This window comes from Varroa jacobsoni, unplaced genomic scaffold (genome assembly GCF_002532875.2).
Source record: "Varroa jacobsoni isolate VJ856 unplaced genomic scaffold, vjacob_1.0 scaffold_75, whole genome shotgun sequence".
Taxonomy (NCBI): Eukaryota; Metazoa; Arthropoda; class Arachnida; order Mesostigmata; family Varroidae; genus Varroa; species Varroa jacobsoni.
Genome location: NW_019212977.1, coordinates 581,455 through 596,521, shown reverse-complemented (window position 1 = coordinate 596,521; position 15,067 = coordinate 581,455). Strand labels below are relative to the sequence as shown.

Here is a 15,067-nt window from a genome sequence, read left to right as displayed (position 1 = left end):
ACCACCTTTCTCTTTGTTACTGGCCAAGGCTAATGTGGCTATTACAGTAGATGGATTTTCAGCCAGCTTTAGAGCACTATACTGCGTTCAGGCCATAGTCGCTGAGGTCAAAGAATCATAGCACTTCGGCTGTTTAGCCGAGTGAACACACATATTTAGCAGAGTTGTTGTTCCTGTTAGTGTTAGTAGTCAACTGACTGGGCAACTGGGAGACCGGTTTACCCCGCCGACCTCGCCATATAGGATGCCATTCAAACTAGTTTGCAGTCTTGGCGCATGTCTGTCCCAGAGGGATACATAAATTTTGGCGAAAGTATATTCTTTCGGCTAAATATTCTATGGGAACAGGATATGACAGGCACAACAAAAACTGTCGCCACTTTGCTTCTATGATGCTAGAGTATTACAATTTACAGTATCCGAACCGATCTGTATACGTGTGCTGGCTGGCGGGAGCTAAAAACAGGCGGATTATGCTAAGCAATAACATTACTTTGCATGTAGTTTAAGTGCTGCTCACATATTCAATATACGCAAAACTTTCGCGGCACACATCGGGATGTATTCACTCTTTCATGCAGTGGTGTTTGAAGCAAGAGATGACTGCGCTAAAACGCCAATTTCATCCACAGTTCAGATGCCGTAGTTCTTGGCACGTCCTCATTCTCCTACTCAGTTCTCGATCATGAACAGATACATTTCATCTTAAATTTGCACATGCTTCGCCTATTTCAAGTTTACCCCTCCTTTCGGTACATCCCTGCGCTCGTTCCTGGTGCGTCGATAGCCTTTCAGGCTTTCGAGGCTTGGCCTTCGTTTCTTGCCGCCTCTTTTGCCTCTCTTTAAAACTGCATTCCTCGAAACTACGGCCTTTCTCCAAAGTAAAGCGCCTCGGCGCCATTTCTCTGAAACGAGAGGAAGAGACAGAAATCTGCGCGAGACAGAGTCTGACACGGATGGCCGTGGACGTTGCTCATCAAAGCTGCTCTCACCCTTATAGTTGCAGCAACAGTTATAGTAGTAAGAACGTGTTCGTGGCGCTTTGGCCGCGCTCGGAGCGTCTGTGGTCTGTTTAAAAAAAGATGACTTTCAGGGGATCCGTTCACTTGAGGTTGCAGAACGAGGCTTCCGAGCAGCCGTCGCTACTGCCACCGCGGACTGGGTAATCGCTTCTGCTTGCACTACTAGAACCGGGGTGCTACTACCCAGGTTACTCAAAGAGTGATTCTTGCTTTATTCCGAAGAACAAGAAAATGCCCGAAACGGAACAAAAAAAGAGATATCAGAGTTTGCTCCTATCCCCAAGGTCCTATGGCGACAGAATAACTGCTAGTAGTAGTAAGAAAATCATTTTTATACGTAGCAGGGCGGGGGCCAATCGCATTTGATGTAAAGTGTGCAGGAAAACTCCGAATTGATGATAGGCCCTGTTAGCGGACTGTCAAAAACACCAATCCCCATGGTGTTTACATGGTCGTATAAAGTACAAGGCCCAGCGCAAAGTGCGCCGTACTAAGCGTAACATCTGTTTGTGGCAGTGGGTAGAGACCGACCGGGCATTAACGAGCGTCACCACCTTAGTCTCGTCGGAAGTGTGATTGACTTTGAAACCTTGGCGCTGCACAATTCCGCTAGCTACAATTCAACATCTTCAACTTTATTGTATCAAAGGTAGTATGACTCAACAGATAGTGAGGGAACCCTGAGAAGTGTAAAGGAACTGGCAATGTATAGTTCGTAACGTCCCCTGCGTGCTAAAACGTCTTCCCTATTTTGAAGTAGAGGGTGCGTCTATACTAACTCTTCTGCTTGTTCTGAACGGTAAAAATGGGACTGAAATTGATGCAATTGAAATAGCAGAAGTAACCAAGCGGTACTTATTAATGATATCATGATTGATAAAGGTAAGTAATTAGCAAAGGTGGGGAATGTAGCATGGAAACGATGTCAAGCTTTTCAAAGACCATTCACGGGTGCATACATTTTTTATGCAAAGCAGCATATATTTTTTAAATATCTTAGTTTGTTGCTGGTGCCATATAGAGCAGTTGAATATGTGCGTCAGACGAGTGTCCTTGTATTTCGGCGCTGCTCCAAAAACGATAATATGGAGCAACCAGATAACACAGTAATGCTCCTATTGAGTGTTATAGAGTATATACTAATAATCGACATGAAATCGACTCCTGTCAAATCACTTATAAGCCCACTGATAAATTTCAGTACCGAAAAAACTAGTGAGGACATTTTTTAAAAATTATTTTAATAAATGCCCTCACTTCTTGTGGACGGTAATTTTTTCGTTTAATAATAGCCGTTTAGTTGGAAGAGTTATATGAGTTCACCTTACGAAACTATTCCTCATTGAGCAAAGAGGACATTATCCATTCCTTAAGATACGCGCTTCAGCGATAAAAAGCGTAAGGTAGATTCATAACTCGCTGGACCTTTGTGATAGGCGACAGTCCTAGAAATAAAACGGGGAAGCGCGAATTCATTTCTCTACCTAAGAGAGCGTTTAGCGTCTACGAAAGCTACCAGTTTTCTTCACTGTCCCCTCCTTATTTCAGCTTTCTCTTCTTTTTCAAGTACCTTTTGCTGCTTCAAGCGTTTTTAAATAATATGCAATAAGGCCGCGTGGTCTGGCCTCGTCGGGCAGACATGTCCAAAGGAATATGAAAGACCTTAAGTAGCACAGACTACACGCACATACAGGGCAGAAACGGCGAAAAAGTATGTAGTGACAAATTCATTTTGCTTAGCGCTGCCCAGCGGGTTCCTCAGCAGGACTGCCAATCTAGCGCCATTGTTAGGGCTGCTGTTCCGCCGCGGACCCGAGATTACATTCTGTGTACATCCAACAGCGAAGTCTTTACTAGGAAACTTCGCGGGTAGGGGAATGAACCAGTGAGGTAAAAGTGTAAAGCAATCAACCACGGCATGGTCGGGAACTGAGAACCTGGTAGGGAGCAACGGAGTGAAAAAATCCAGCCATCAGTAATACTCGACTTGACAATGTTGATAACAGGATGCCGAAAGAGGGCCACGCTTGAATTTTGAAGCATGCAACTCTGTTAATGTCGTAACTTCTCTCATCACTGTCATTTATCATCATAGCTTTTCACTTATGCTGCTGCCGAGATTCTTGGTATTGTTTATTAACAATGATATTGTTATTAGCAGTGGCGTATACGAATATCGTCAATTTATTAGCGATTCTGCTCCCTCGTCTGACCGCCTGGCTTAATTCTCTTCCTTGTCATCGTCGTCTCCTTGAGTGCGTCTCCTTGTGCAACTGACAGACTCGATAATCGAAGGTTATCGCCAAGGGCAGTGAATTACTCTATCTACTATGTTCTGTGTTATTAGCTTTGTCACAAAAATGCAGGATAATCCCTTATACCAAGGAAAGGCCAGGCGAGACGACACCGGCAAGGGGTCTGCAACCTACAGGCCCCTTGGGTGACAGGCGCTTCATTTGCGGCTTCAGCCAAAGCAGGCCAAACTAGTGGTAGGGACAACAGCGGGAGCCAAGGCAGAACAAGTGGCAAAGACACCGGTATTTAGAGTAGGATGAGGCACCGATATCAATGGACCGACCGATGACACTGAAATCGTATTGGTACCATTTGTTCGATGAAGTGCTAAAAAGCGCCTGGCCGTATTTAACTGAGAGTTTTTCCTTTGCGACAACAGCACGAGCAGCAACGGCCTAGGGATGGCTGTTGCTACCGCCTAACTGAGTGCATGGGCGCCTTACTATTGTGAGAAAGTAAGGAAAAGCTAGGTGTTTAGGAAACTGACGAGCCTTTGTTACCATTTGGGTGGGGCCAACGAGACAACAATGAGCCTGTGAGCCGAAACAAGATAAGTCGAACAAACCTGGCATAGAGAAGAAGCAGCAGTTGCCGGGCGAGTGGACAGATAGTGAGCGGCAAGTATATCACAAAAGCCATAATACACGCCCGTGTCACAAGCCCGTTTTCCGTAAACCTTGCTTTGTACATTAGCATGGATGAAGTGAATGCATTTGTTCGTGTCAAGATATGGCCGTACGTACGAGACAGGACGTCAACTAGCTAGAGCAGCTTACGCTGCTAACACCGATTGCAGCTACAGCGGCAATCTGAACGATATCGATGAAAAACGAAATCGTCTGCTTCTTTGTCCTTTTATTGTCAAATAAGTGCTTTCCGCTTGTCCCTTAAACGAGAACAGCAACCACGAGTTGTCTTTGGGGATCTACTGTTGATATTGGCAGGTGGAGCTGCGCGACCAAATCGTTTTAATCTAGCTACCTACAGGTAGCTTTAATAGTAGAATGCATTCCACCGCCCATTCACCAAAACTAGAAAGTTCTTGTTCTTATCGTGCCTCTTCTATTTTTTATCGTCTTGGTGGCCGTTGGCGCATGGCATGATGCGTAGTCATTAAAGCAAGTGAAGCGGCGGCATGAGACGAAAGCGGAGAAAACTAAAGGTTTTTCAAGTAGAGGTCCGTCTATGTGCCTGAACTAACGTTTCTTGCTTCCACTGATGCTGCCGCGCCATCTTTATTTTCTTGCCGTAGCAATGTCGTCCAACGGTCCCGGTGGATGAGGTGAAGGCGGCCTTTTCATGCCTAGCGACCAAAGCCTTTTTTACGATTCAGAACAGAGGCCTCGGCCAGCTTGGTCTGCCGTAGCCGGCTGGACTTCAACTGAACTAAAAGAAGGGGGATTCCTGAAATAGGGACAAAGACAGGTTTGGCTTGACTTTGCCGTCCCGGAGCCGTCGAACGTGGATGGGGCGGTCAATCCATCAGTCCGTTGGCGCCTAACTCTTCCTTCTGAAAAGGACGCTGTCGAAGGGTAGTTCAACATTTCTGCTATCACAGGACCCAGCCTCTCCATGCTCCAACTTCTGTTGATGTTATTGGTACTATAGACGGCTTTCTTTTTTCGTTCCGAGCTAAATCGTCGAAATGGCGGTCAAAAAACCTACGTTAGAAATACATGCGTTCGATATTTTTACACAAAACGGAAGCACCGCTTCATTCAGCCACCCTAGTCGCGCACTAATAAATCGTGAGCGAAGAAATAATACCAGCATGTTAGCAGCTATCAGAAGCTTCGAATGAGGAACTCCAAGCAACTACTGCCTCTTTTCCGCCATAAAATAGGCCCTTCATTGCGATTTTCAAAATCATAAGATCATCAACCGAGAACTGCGTCTGTCGCAGCCTGCTGTAATCGTTTACGTTTTCGTTATATTTTAGTCGTAAAACTGGTGGTCTTTAAAAGGAAGGTAGCCTGATATTTGGTTATAGGAAATTGCCACTCTTCCAAACGGCTTTCATCGACAAATTTATAAATAATCTCACATGTGACATGCATTTACTATTAATGTCATGAATTTCCATTTTCGCTAGATATTCTTTCTGTTTACGCCGATCAGATACCACTGTATAGCTCCAATATGGAGGTAATAAAACAGAAAACAATATCTTTCCTCTCTCAACAAATACTACATAAATCTACATTTTTTTTTATCCATGTCCCAGTATTTCCACAGCTTTCTCCCTGAAGGATCTTTTTGCTCTGCGGACCATGCCGGCGATAGAAAGCCGCCTTGTTATTATGTAGCTTGCTCTAGCGACCTGCTTCTTCTCTGTTTTCTGCCTCCGTTTTTCCTATTACTATTTCGAGCCCCTTATCATCGAAAAGCCGCTATATGACAGACGGCCGCCCTTTTCCGGAAAAATAGCGCCTGTTATAGACAGTCTTGTCTGGCCTGGGGAAAGAGCGGCGTACCGGTAGTAGTAGGTAACCTATGGTGGTGGTGTAGTCTAAAAGCTGTACAAGAAGTAAATTTGCTTAAACAGGCACGAAAAGAAACGTGCGACGCGTACATCTGTCAGCTTTCGGAGACATGCAGAAGGCCAGAAACATCCTATAGCACATCTCCTCTCGTACGCTCAGCCATTGATCCATACGTACGAATGTATACGCGCACTAAGATATGTACACAAAAAGCGTGCCTGTGGCAGTCGCGATGGAGAGTGTCGCTGATTGAAAAGTCGCTTCTCCCCAAACACACCGACAGCATTAGTATGCATCCGCGTCCTCCAATGCTGCTATCGTTGACGTCGCTTGCGCCGTACCCAGTTTGAGGCGGTGCTATTGGCTTTATCTCTACGGTTCAACCCAAACATACCAAAATAGAGTTTATGTGATTGTGCGATGTACAGGGCCAGCCGATACAGAGAATATGGCCGGCCGAAAACTACCTCGCACAGATTGCAGTCTGATTGAGCTGGCACGTTCCGAATTTTACCGAACCAGCCGGCAGCACCCAGCCTTCCTACCAGCGATTCCTCAATGCGGTTGCCAATCGGTTCTATTTTGATTTACCACCGTTCCTACTATCAGAAACACTACGTCCATTTATCCTCTGCCCTCATTCCCATGATAATATGGCAACTGTGCCATATTGATTTTTCGCAAATGAACACCCATGATAAGCGGATCGGCATCGTCATACTATTGCAGTACACCTGACTCAGAAGCAGAATGGGATCTAACCATTATCACTGGCGAGCAACAGAGCTTGGATTGAACAACGGAACTGGTCGGACAGTGGTCACCGTACAGACGGAGAGTGCCGTAAAAGTGCTCACTGCTGACACTCTACCTCCAGCTCCTCCTGAGATTGCAGCGAATAGCGTCATCGGCTGCATCAGCAAAACCTGCAGGTCAAAAAGTAACATCAGCATCGCCTGGTACAGCAGCAGCGGCAGCAAGAATCGTTAACATGGGGCCCCGTCCCGTTTTCTCAGAACGAAAACACGGGCACATGGTCGTCGCCGTCTCCACCTGCATCCGCACCCGTCACAAGTACGGAATAACACTTGTGCCCACCTGCACTGCACAGATGCCGAGATGGGAAAAATTAAAATGCTGTTCGTCGGCTCAGCGCCTCAGGACCCAATGGCTAGAACCAGCATTGTAGTAAGAGCCACTAACATACAAACACGACTGTTCGTGAGGCAGGCCACCGGCTGAGACGAAGGAAAGTGGCATTTATGTGAAGGACCAGGGAAACGGGGCAACATGTCGTTTCCTTTAACGCTTTCTGCCCTCCAGTTCCTCATCAGCGTCTTTTCTGTCTTGTGTCCTGCTAGATACATTAACATAATCCCCTCATAGGAAACATGCGATGACATGAGTGCCTACTGCGTTCGCTTCGTTGCATTACATAGTTTTCGCGTCATCCAATAAACATTGTGGTCTACGAGTAACATACATATGTAACTACGGCATTAATAATTCAATGGAATGCTAGTATAACTTCTTAAGAAAGCACAGTTCTTTTACCAAACCAATAATACAATGTGTTCCTTTGCTCGATAAAAATTCACTTGGTTGTATCAGATATGCACATTGATTTTAATGTTATTTATAATAACGTAACGTAGTACGTAAGTGTTCCTCGACAAATGAGTATATATAATGTTATTTTCATGCTTACGAACATACTATATGTACTATACAGACAGTTTGAAAATGGATTCTGTTTATGTTATATACCTGTCAAGTAGTTTTTTTGTGCATGTATATACATATATATATATGATGCATACAGATGTATCATTTACGTATCTCCATGTATGGTACGTCAGTGTTAACATAGCCGGCAAGTGTGTACACGTGAAAATATTTTTGTCTGTTATTCTGTGGTGGTTTGTAAATAGCGTCGTCTTCGTGGACGTCACCTTTTTCTAGCCTAGTCTAGACTACACGATTGTACTCACCCTGGAGTCGAGAATGGGCTCGTAAGAGGGCTGCATCATGGCCCCGACGCCGATATTCGCTGCTGATCGAAACCTGTGTGCTAGCAGCGAGGTCTGATATCGCGTGTACCAATTCAGGGCGCCTGCTGGACCGGCCGGGGCCTCGTGGTGAGTGGCGTATTCACCTCGGTGTGGTCGTCTTGACCCTGTCGCCACAATCCGGGTCAGTTCTCACTGGGTACACCACCAATAGTCCGCATCGCCGGTGATGATCACGCACTCACAATCACTGGTAGTCCAGTCCCCCTTGTTGTCTTCTTCCTGTGGAAGACAGTCCAATTGATTTCTATTTTTTTTGTTTATTTCTCTTTCTTCCTTTATCCTGCCAATTGAATCGTCGTTCGATTTATACTAGCGATAAACGAAGATCTAATAGTGACTAGCACTGCATTACTGGATTTTTACGGTGGCGGTAAACCCGTTGTCGAGGCGTGACGAGACGATGGTGCTGCTGCCTGAGCAACAGCGCCAGCGACGGCTTTCTAATATCGTTGTTGTTTCAACCTGCAGATTTGTTGGGTCGGCGTACGAGTAATGCGGTTCTCAGGTGTTTACTATATTAACTAGACCACTGTCGCTGTTTTTATTAGCATTGCATCAGAAGTTGTTACGATATCTTCATTATTCCCGAACCAGAAACGAGACAACACTACGACAGCAACGGACAATAGCTTGAGAGGCGGATATCAATTGAAATGAGGTTTTCTATCTGATATAAATATACATAACCTTTTCTCGGTCTTTTATGACTTCGTTTTCCTTTTAGCGATGCCTGCCTCCAGTATATATATATATATATATATACACACACACATATATATATATATCGATATATAAGGTCTTTTTTCTTCAGATTCCCATTCGTCCTGTAGCTCAGTTCAGGTCGTTCCGCACTCAGTTTATTCTGTGTCGTCGCCGTGGTAGGTTTGTTCGACAACAACACTGCTGCTTCGAAGGTTTGTCTTCCTTCTTCCGTTTTCGTTCGTATTAGTATCATCAATCGTAATAGAAGCGTATAATCGCCCCTTTGCCTGTCCGTATTCTTGACCAGGTCGGTAGTGGGCGGTGAACTTATTTGGGCGTTTAGCGGAAACGGCGACTTCATCTGCTGCTTCCTCTTTTTTATGAACCGGCTTCATTACATTGTCGGCTACCGTCTTGACGTCCTACTTTCCATCGTGCTTTTTTGTCGTGTTTTTTTTTTGTTATTGTCCGTAGTTATTGTTGTTATTCCTGTCGCTATTGCCGTTGCTTCTGCGCTGTTTTTCTTTTGTCGACTTTCACTACGCGGGCGCCGTCAGCGTTAAGGGTGCGTAACGCCCCCTACCTTCTCCTGGTAAATATCGGCGTTTGCGCCTTCGCCTTGTTTTCTATACAGACCTATTTACGACTCTCTCGCACACTCGCACACGGACACACAACAGTTGGTTATATTAGCGCGGCTTCGTAATGATGCTGGCCGTTGTCCTAGCGCCAAGGCTCCTCTGAACGATATCGGGTTTTCGTGCGTGGTCCACTCATACTTGCACTCCTCACACGAGCTGTTGCTGGAGCGCTATGGAAGCCCTCATTCGATTACGCTGCCGTCCTGGTTGTCGTTCTCGCCATCTCTCCGCAGAGCATCCGTACGATGATGGATAAACCATGCACCGGGCCGTTCGACCTGTTCCTTCACCGCTAGCACCGACACAATTTATACTCCTCAGCAAATTCAGTGCGTTGGCTAGTTTAAGCGCACTATAAATAATCTGTTATCATCTTCGGTTCGGTGCGGTCCCATGCGATACCAAGGGCGGCACTTGTCCTGCTGCTAACATTGAGCGCTGGTGGTTGGTGGGCCTGCCCCTAACGTCTCCTTCGTGGCAGATGGCCACTACTGGCGGCCGCAGCTGGCGTGTGGTTGCCACCGATGCTGCAGCAGTAGTCAGTATTTGCAAGTGTTGCGATCTTTCAGTATTCTCCTGGTAGCCTATATAGCTGCTTGCGGGTCGATCAGTTGGTCGAGGTGCCGGCTGGGTGAGGATTGCTTCTTTTTGTTTCACTGCCCAACAGCACAATCTGGCTTGATAACTTGCTAGTTATATCTTACTTATTATTATTATCATCATCGTAATCTCACTGTCGTACACGTTTTTTTTTTCTTGCTTTTTATCTGTCGAACACTGATACGTAGAGCTGCTATTACTATCAATCAAGTGGCTAGTAATACGTTTAGTAGATTTAATTATTTACTTGATTGACAACATGAACAAGTCTCACTGAAGTTCGAAAATGCACTGCCACACTACCGTTAGTAACAATAGTACGTTGGTTCGACGGGGTATGTTTCGATGGGGTTTGGCGATTAGTTGATCTCGTCTCGAAAATGTTCGGCGTATGGGGTTTTTTCAACGCTTTCCATGTTTTTCGTATAGATATAGATTATTATATATATTTCTTCCATAGTTGTATATGTTTTTTGTATATATGTATGTGTGTGCGTGTGTGTGTGTGTGTGTGTGTGTGTGTTTGTGTGTAATAAACAACACGATCGTCGAAGTAATAGCAGTAGCTCGGTTTGTCCGTTCGTTTCACCGGTTTATTTTTTGTTACTTAATCTATTTACGTCTTGCTCTTTCTTCACGAGTGGCCTATTGGCACACCTTGCAATGTAGTGCGTACTCTATTATTTATATTAATTGTTGTTGTCAGAATCATGTCGTCGGGGTTTGTCGTTTGGCGCTCACTCTCATAGACACACATATATACACCCCCATCGACTTCGGTGTATATGTAGAATGCGATACGTTTTCTCTCATCTGCGGCTTTCGCTCCGTTCGTTTTTCTTACACGTACTGCTGCTAGATTTCTTCGATAATTAGAGTCCTTCGTAATTGTCCACGGAAAAGGTTGTTGATGAATACTTTAAACGGGATGCATTACGTCTTGACGATTATATGGTTTTTATCATTATTTTTGTTACTGTTGGTAGTAGTACGAGCAATGGGAATAAGTATAGCAGTAGTTGAAGTAGCTATAATAGCTATAGTCAATATGATCCTATTATCAGTAGCTGTACAACCTGCAGTAGTAGTATACATGACGCTCGAGCTGAAGATCTGCACGGAGTCTTCTTTTCTTCGTCTTGTTGTTGTTGTTGGTTGAGATCCTAATAGATGTAGTACCAGTTGTTGCTTCGGTAATATTCGTATCAAATTGGTTGATTGGACAGTTGCTGCGTTGCGTTTACTGATGACGACGGTGGTAATGGCATCTTCTCTGTTACGCGGTCTACCTTACCCTCCTTCATATGCATGTTATTATTTGCTATATTCTTGTTGGTGTAGCTAGTTGTTGTGGTTACTGGCAAAAACTTATGCGAGGCAGGAAGGTACTGTTTCGTGCTGCTATATCAAGCCGATTGGTTGGAAGGGCAGTTGACACTGCTGTAGTAGTTGTTCAATCTGCCGTTTTGCTGTCTCAAATTTTTCCTCTGTTTCCTTACTTTTCTAATATGACCGGACCCCCTCTATTTTCACCGTCTTCATCCCTTAATCAGCCAATGTGGGTAATCGTGACGCCGACTGGATAATTAACAACGCACCGCGTACCAACAAGTATCGTATCATACTGGTGCAAGTTTAATGTTTGCTATAGCTGCGTAATAAAGAATTGTCATCTTTATGAGTCATCGGCATTATCCTATACTGCCGATGCCAACAAGCGTCAAATTACGTCAAACGGACGCAACGGGTCAACACAGCGTACTCTTTCCGTCCATTCATCTTCTACCCTGTCACATATACGTATATATATATACATATATCTATCTATATGATGTTGAACAGTGTTAGATGTGTTGCGGTATCACGCAGTACGAGATCATCACTGCTGTTACCATCGAAGACTTTCACATATTCAGCCGATTCGTCACTTCGCTTGCTATCATTCTGCAGCCGCTACCACTCTCGTTGGCAATACCATCATTTAAATGATCGTGCTTGTCGTCACCATTGGCAGACATAGATAATACCGGCATTTTCTGATCTGTTACACGATTATTGAACGGTGAGATAGATCAGCGGCTCCGCAGTCGCTAACTTCTATTATGATTAAATTACGAACGGTAAAACAAGAGCTTCTCGCTCATTCGTTTCGTTGTTTACGCACGCGCGAACATATGATTTGTCTCGTGACACGAGCTTTCTGTTTTTGTCTTCGACGATGCCAGATAAAGGTGAATATATATATATATATTGTTAGAGGAAGTAATAAAGGTAGCTAGTACAATACGAGCGAAGCTGGATGACGTGTTCGTATTTTGTTTCGCCGGGTCTCGCTCTCGTCGTATCGAATCGATTAGCGTTTTTGTTATGTGCCTATTTCACAGATTTCTTTGGTTGCTGTAGGTTGGAAGGACATGATCACTGCAGGTTTTTTCGCGCTCCTAGATTACGCGCGTTTGTCTATATTGAATTGTGGCGTTTTCGGTTTCTTCTTGTACGATGATTTCATTTCCTGTATCCGTGACTATGTTTGTTTTCGTTTAGAGAAGGAGAGAAGGAAAACAGGGATCGACGTGATGATTCTTGTGCAGCACGAGCTGTTGTCATGTGTTCACTTAACACCCCTGTGGGCTGGTTGTCTTTCCCTGGGCTTGTTCTTCTTCCTTATGGGCAGCAGTCACAACCACAGCTTATGCAGCGTCCCCCATAGACGAATGGCTTCACGTCCGGTGCACGCTGTCTGACGATATTACTCTCGTACATCATCATGCTACTTGCAATAACATTGGTACAACGAATGAGCAAGTTTCTTGTGTCGCTGCTGTTTCGTAGAGTGGCCATGCCATGGCTAGCTTTACACGTTGACGTGTAGCACGTTTTCCTGCACGATTCCGCGTCTGCTGCTACGGCTGCACCCAGTCTTCTTTTTATTGTCGATGTCCTCAGGTTTTTTTCGCTCGCACCACGACTGTTCGTGCTACGTCTTCCTTTCTCGTTGTTGCTGTTGTTGTTATTGTTGCTACTGCTGCTGCTGCTGCTGCTGCTGTAACTGCTGTTAACGGTTTTGCCGATATTTCCACTGCTGTCGTTCTTGCTTCTATTGCCGCTTTTGCAGTGTCTACTGTTTATCGTTCTGTCGCCGTCTTTGACGGCTGACATGGCCTGCCCAGGATGAAACAACCAGCAGTCAAGCTGCTGCCCACGTCGCTGCCGACTTGACGCGCCACTACTGGCTCCGCTGCCGATGCTGCTGATCGGGGCAACAACTTGACTTCGACGGCTGGCGGACAATGCCGCTCGACAGTGCAAGTCTAGCCAAATTAACTAAACGGCTACTGTCGTTATTATCTGCTTGAAGGCAGGCGACACTGCTGCCAAAGCTGTCACTGGTACGGCTAGCCGCCAAAGGGTGTACTGCCCTACAGTGTCGTGGCTTCGAATGAGGGCCAACACCTGGCTCTCGCGCGCATTGAAAGATGGTGGAGCCTGGAGGCCCGAGCAGAGCTGCGGGAGCAGAGGGGCGTTGAGGAGCGCCGAGGGCCAGGCGCTCACAGCGCCACCAGTTAGGAGCAGAAGGACCAACGCGGCACCAGCCGCTACCGCCGCTGCTGGTGCTGCTGCTACCGCACACGAACGTTGGGGCAAACGAGCATTGCAGCATGGGACACGACAGCGGAGAGTGCGAGAGCAAATCCTCGTGCGCGAGGCGAAAAACGGTGCGAAAGGGAAGGGCGAACCACAGCAGCGGCAACGCTAGAGATTCCAGTGCCAGGACCAGCGGTCGTGGTGATAGTTGTCGTGTGGTGGTAGTAGCGACGGCGGGTGAGCGGCGGGCAGACCACGATCTTCCCTCAGCTTCTGGCTCAAGCAAACAGGCAGAGAAGCAGTGGGAAGCTGATAGTAGCGGCTGCAGCGGAGAGCAGACCTTCTTTCCGAGGAACAGTCGATGGACATATAAAGCAATGGCTGGCCCTCTCCACTTCAAAGCGTACACACGACGCACTTGAAGATGATAGAGCAGACACGACGTGTTGGTACACGCAGAAGCCAGCAGACAGGCGATCTGCGAGCCCAACGGACGATGGAGAGAGAAAACACGGACAAAGGGAAGGAGGCCAAGAGAGCGAAGAAAAAAGCGGAGAAGTTCTTACGGAAGCAGGAAGACCCTTCGACACTGCGAAAAGAGAGAGCCAGCCACCTACCCACTCGCTATCGAAATGGCCCATAGGGGGCAATGGCAAAGGCAGTCGTCGTGCGGCAGCCTTTAACGAGTTACTCGTACCGACGACACAAGGACACCAGCTCAACGAAAGGTGGTCTGAGGGTGAAGCGGAATGTTATCGTCGGCTTCACAGCGGCATTTTCGTGTTGTGGCATTACTTTTAACGATGGCGCTGACGATCTCGGCGGTAAGAATAACTACAAAGGGCAACTGCGAGACCTATAATAGCACAATATTGCTACAATGCATTGAGCGGTACTTCGCACATTTAGTAACTGTGTCAAGCTGGCGGCAAACGACTGGTTCTTCAAGTGTCGTGAAGTTGGTACTGATCGCAATGTATATACATAGCAGGCATCGTAAGGACGTAATGCACAAGCTTTTGCATACGTTAACTAGAAGGACCGAAATCTACGGTAATAATCTGTTGAATATTACTTTTGACAATTTCGTATCGAATGATAAGGCAAATTACTGATTACTGCAAAGTGATATTGTTGTGGATTTGAATATGTTGCTTATTAAGTTGATTTAGTTCGGTAATTGAGTTATATATATATATACATATATATATATATATATATATATATAGAGAGAGAGAGAGAGAGAGAGAGAGAGTTATACAGGCGCTCTTTGGTCCTGTCACTCATGTTAACGTAAATAAATATCTATTTTTAAACTTGCATGTATATAAAACCTATTGTAGTCGAAATATCGTGAGGAAGAGACGTATGGGTTTGCTATTCACGTCACTGTTTCTCGACGACCACCTGCGAACATTGCAATAAGGGACCATACCCAATTGTGGGAAAGAGCCTTTGACGGCGAGAGTCCGCGTACGGAGAGGAACCCAACCCAATGACGAGACGGTGTAAGACTGCAATACACAGTGCACGACGATGTCTAGACATAGCCCACAACGCAGCGTTATCTATCGCGCACAGAGCTCAGCAGCACGACCACAGCCACATCGAAACAGAAAATGCATTCTGTAATCTGACTTCGGTAAGAATTCCAAACGGCGCTCATA

At 45.8% G+C, this 15,067-nt stretch overlaps 1 protein-coding gene across 2 annotated transcripts in view; it reads right to left on the bottom strand.

The window, feature by feature from the left end:
• alpha-Catr (alpha-catenin related) overlaps window positions 1–14,666 on the bottom strand; it is a 101,243-nt gene extending 86,577 nt beyond the window's left edge. For both annotated transcript variants that reach the window (XM_086969578.1, XM_022837977.2), the window contains exon 1: window positions 7,792–14,666. Coding sequence is in view for 1 of the 2 variants with exons in the window: in XM_022837977.2 (XP_022693712.1) it covers window positions 7,792–7,830 (39 nt within the window). In the remaining variant the exon portion in view is untranslated. The remainder of the gene's footprint in view (window positions 1–7,791) is intronic.
• Window positions 14,667–15,067: the final 401 nt, after the last annotated feature.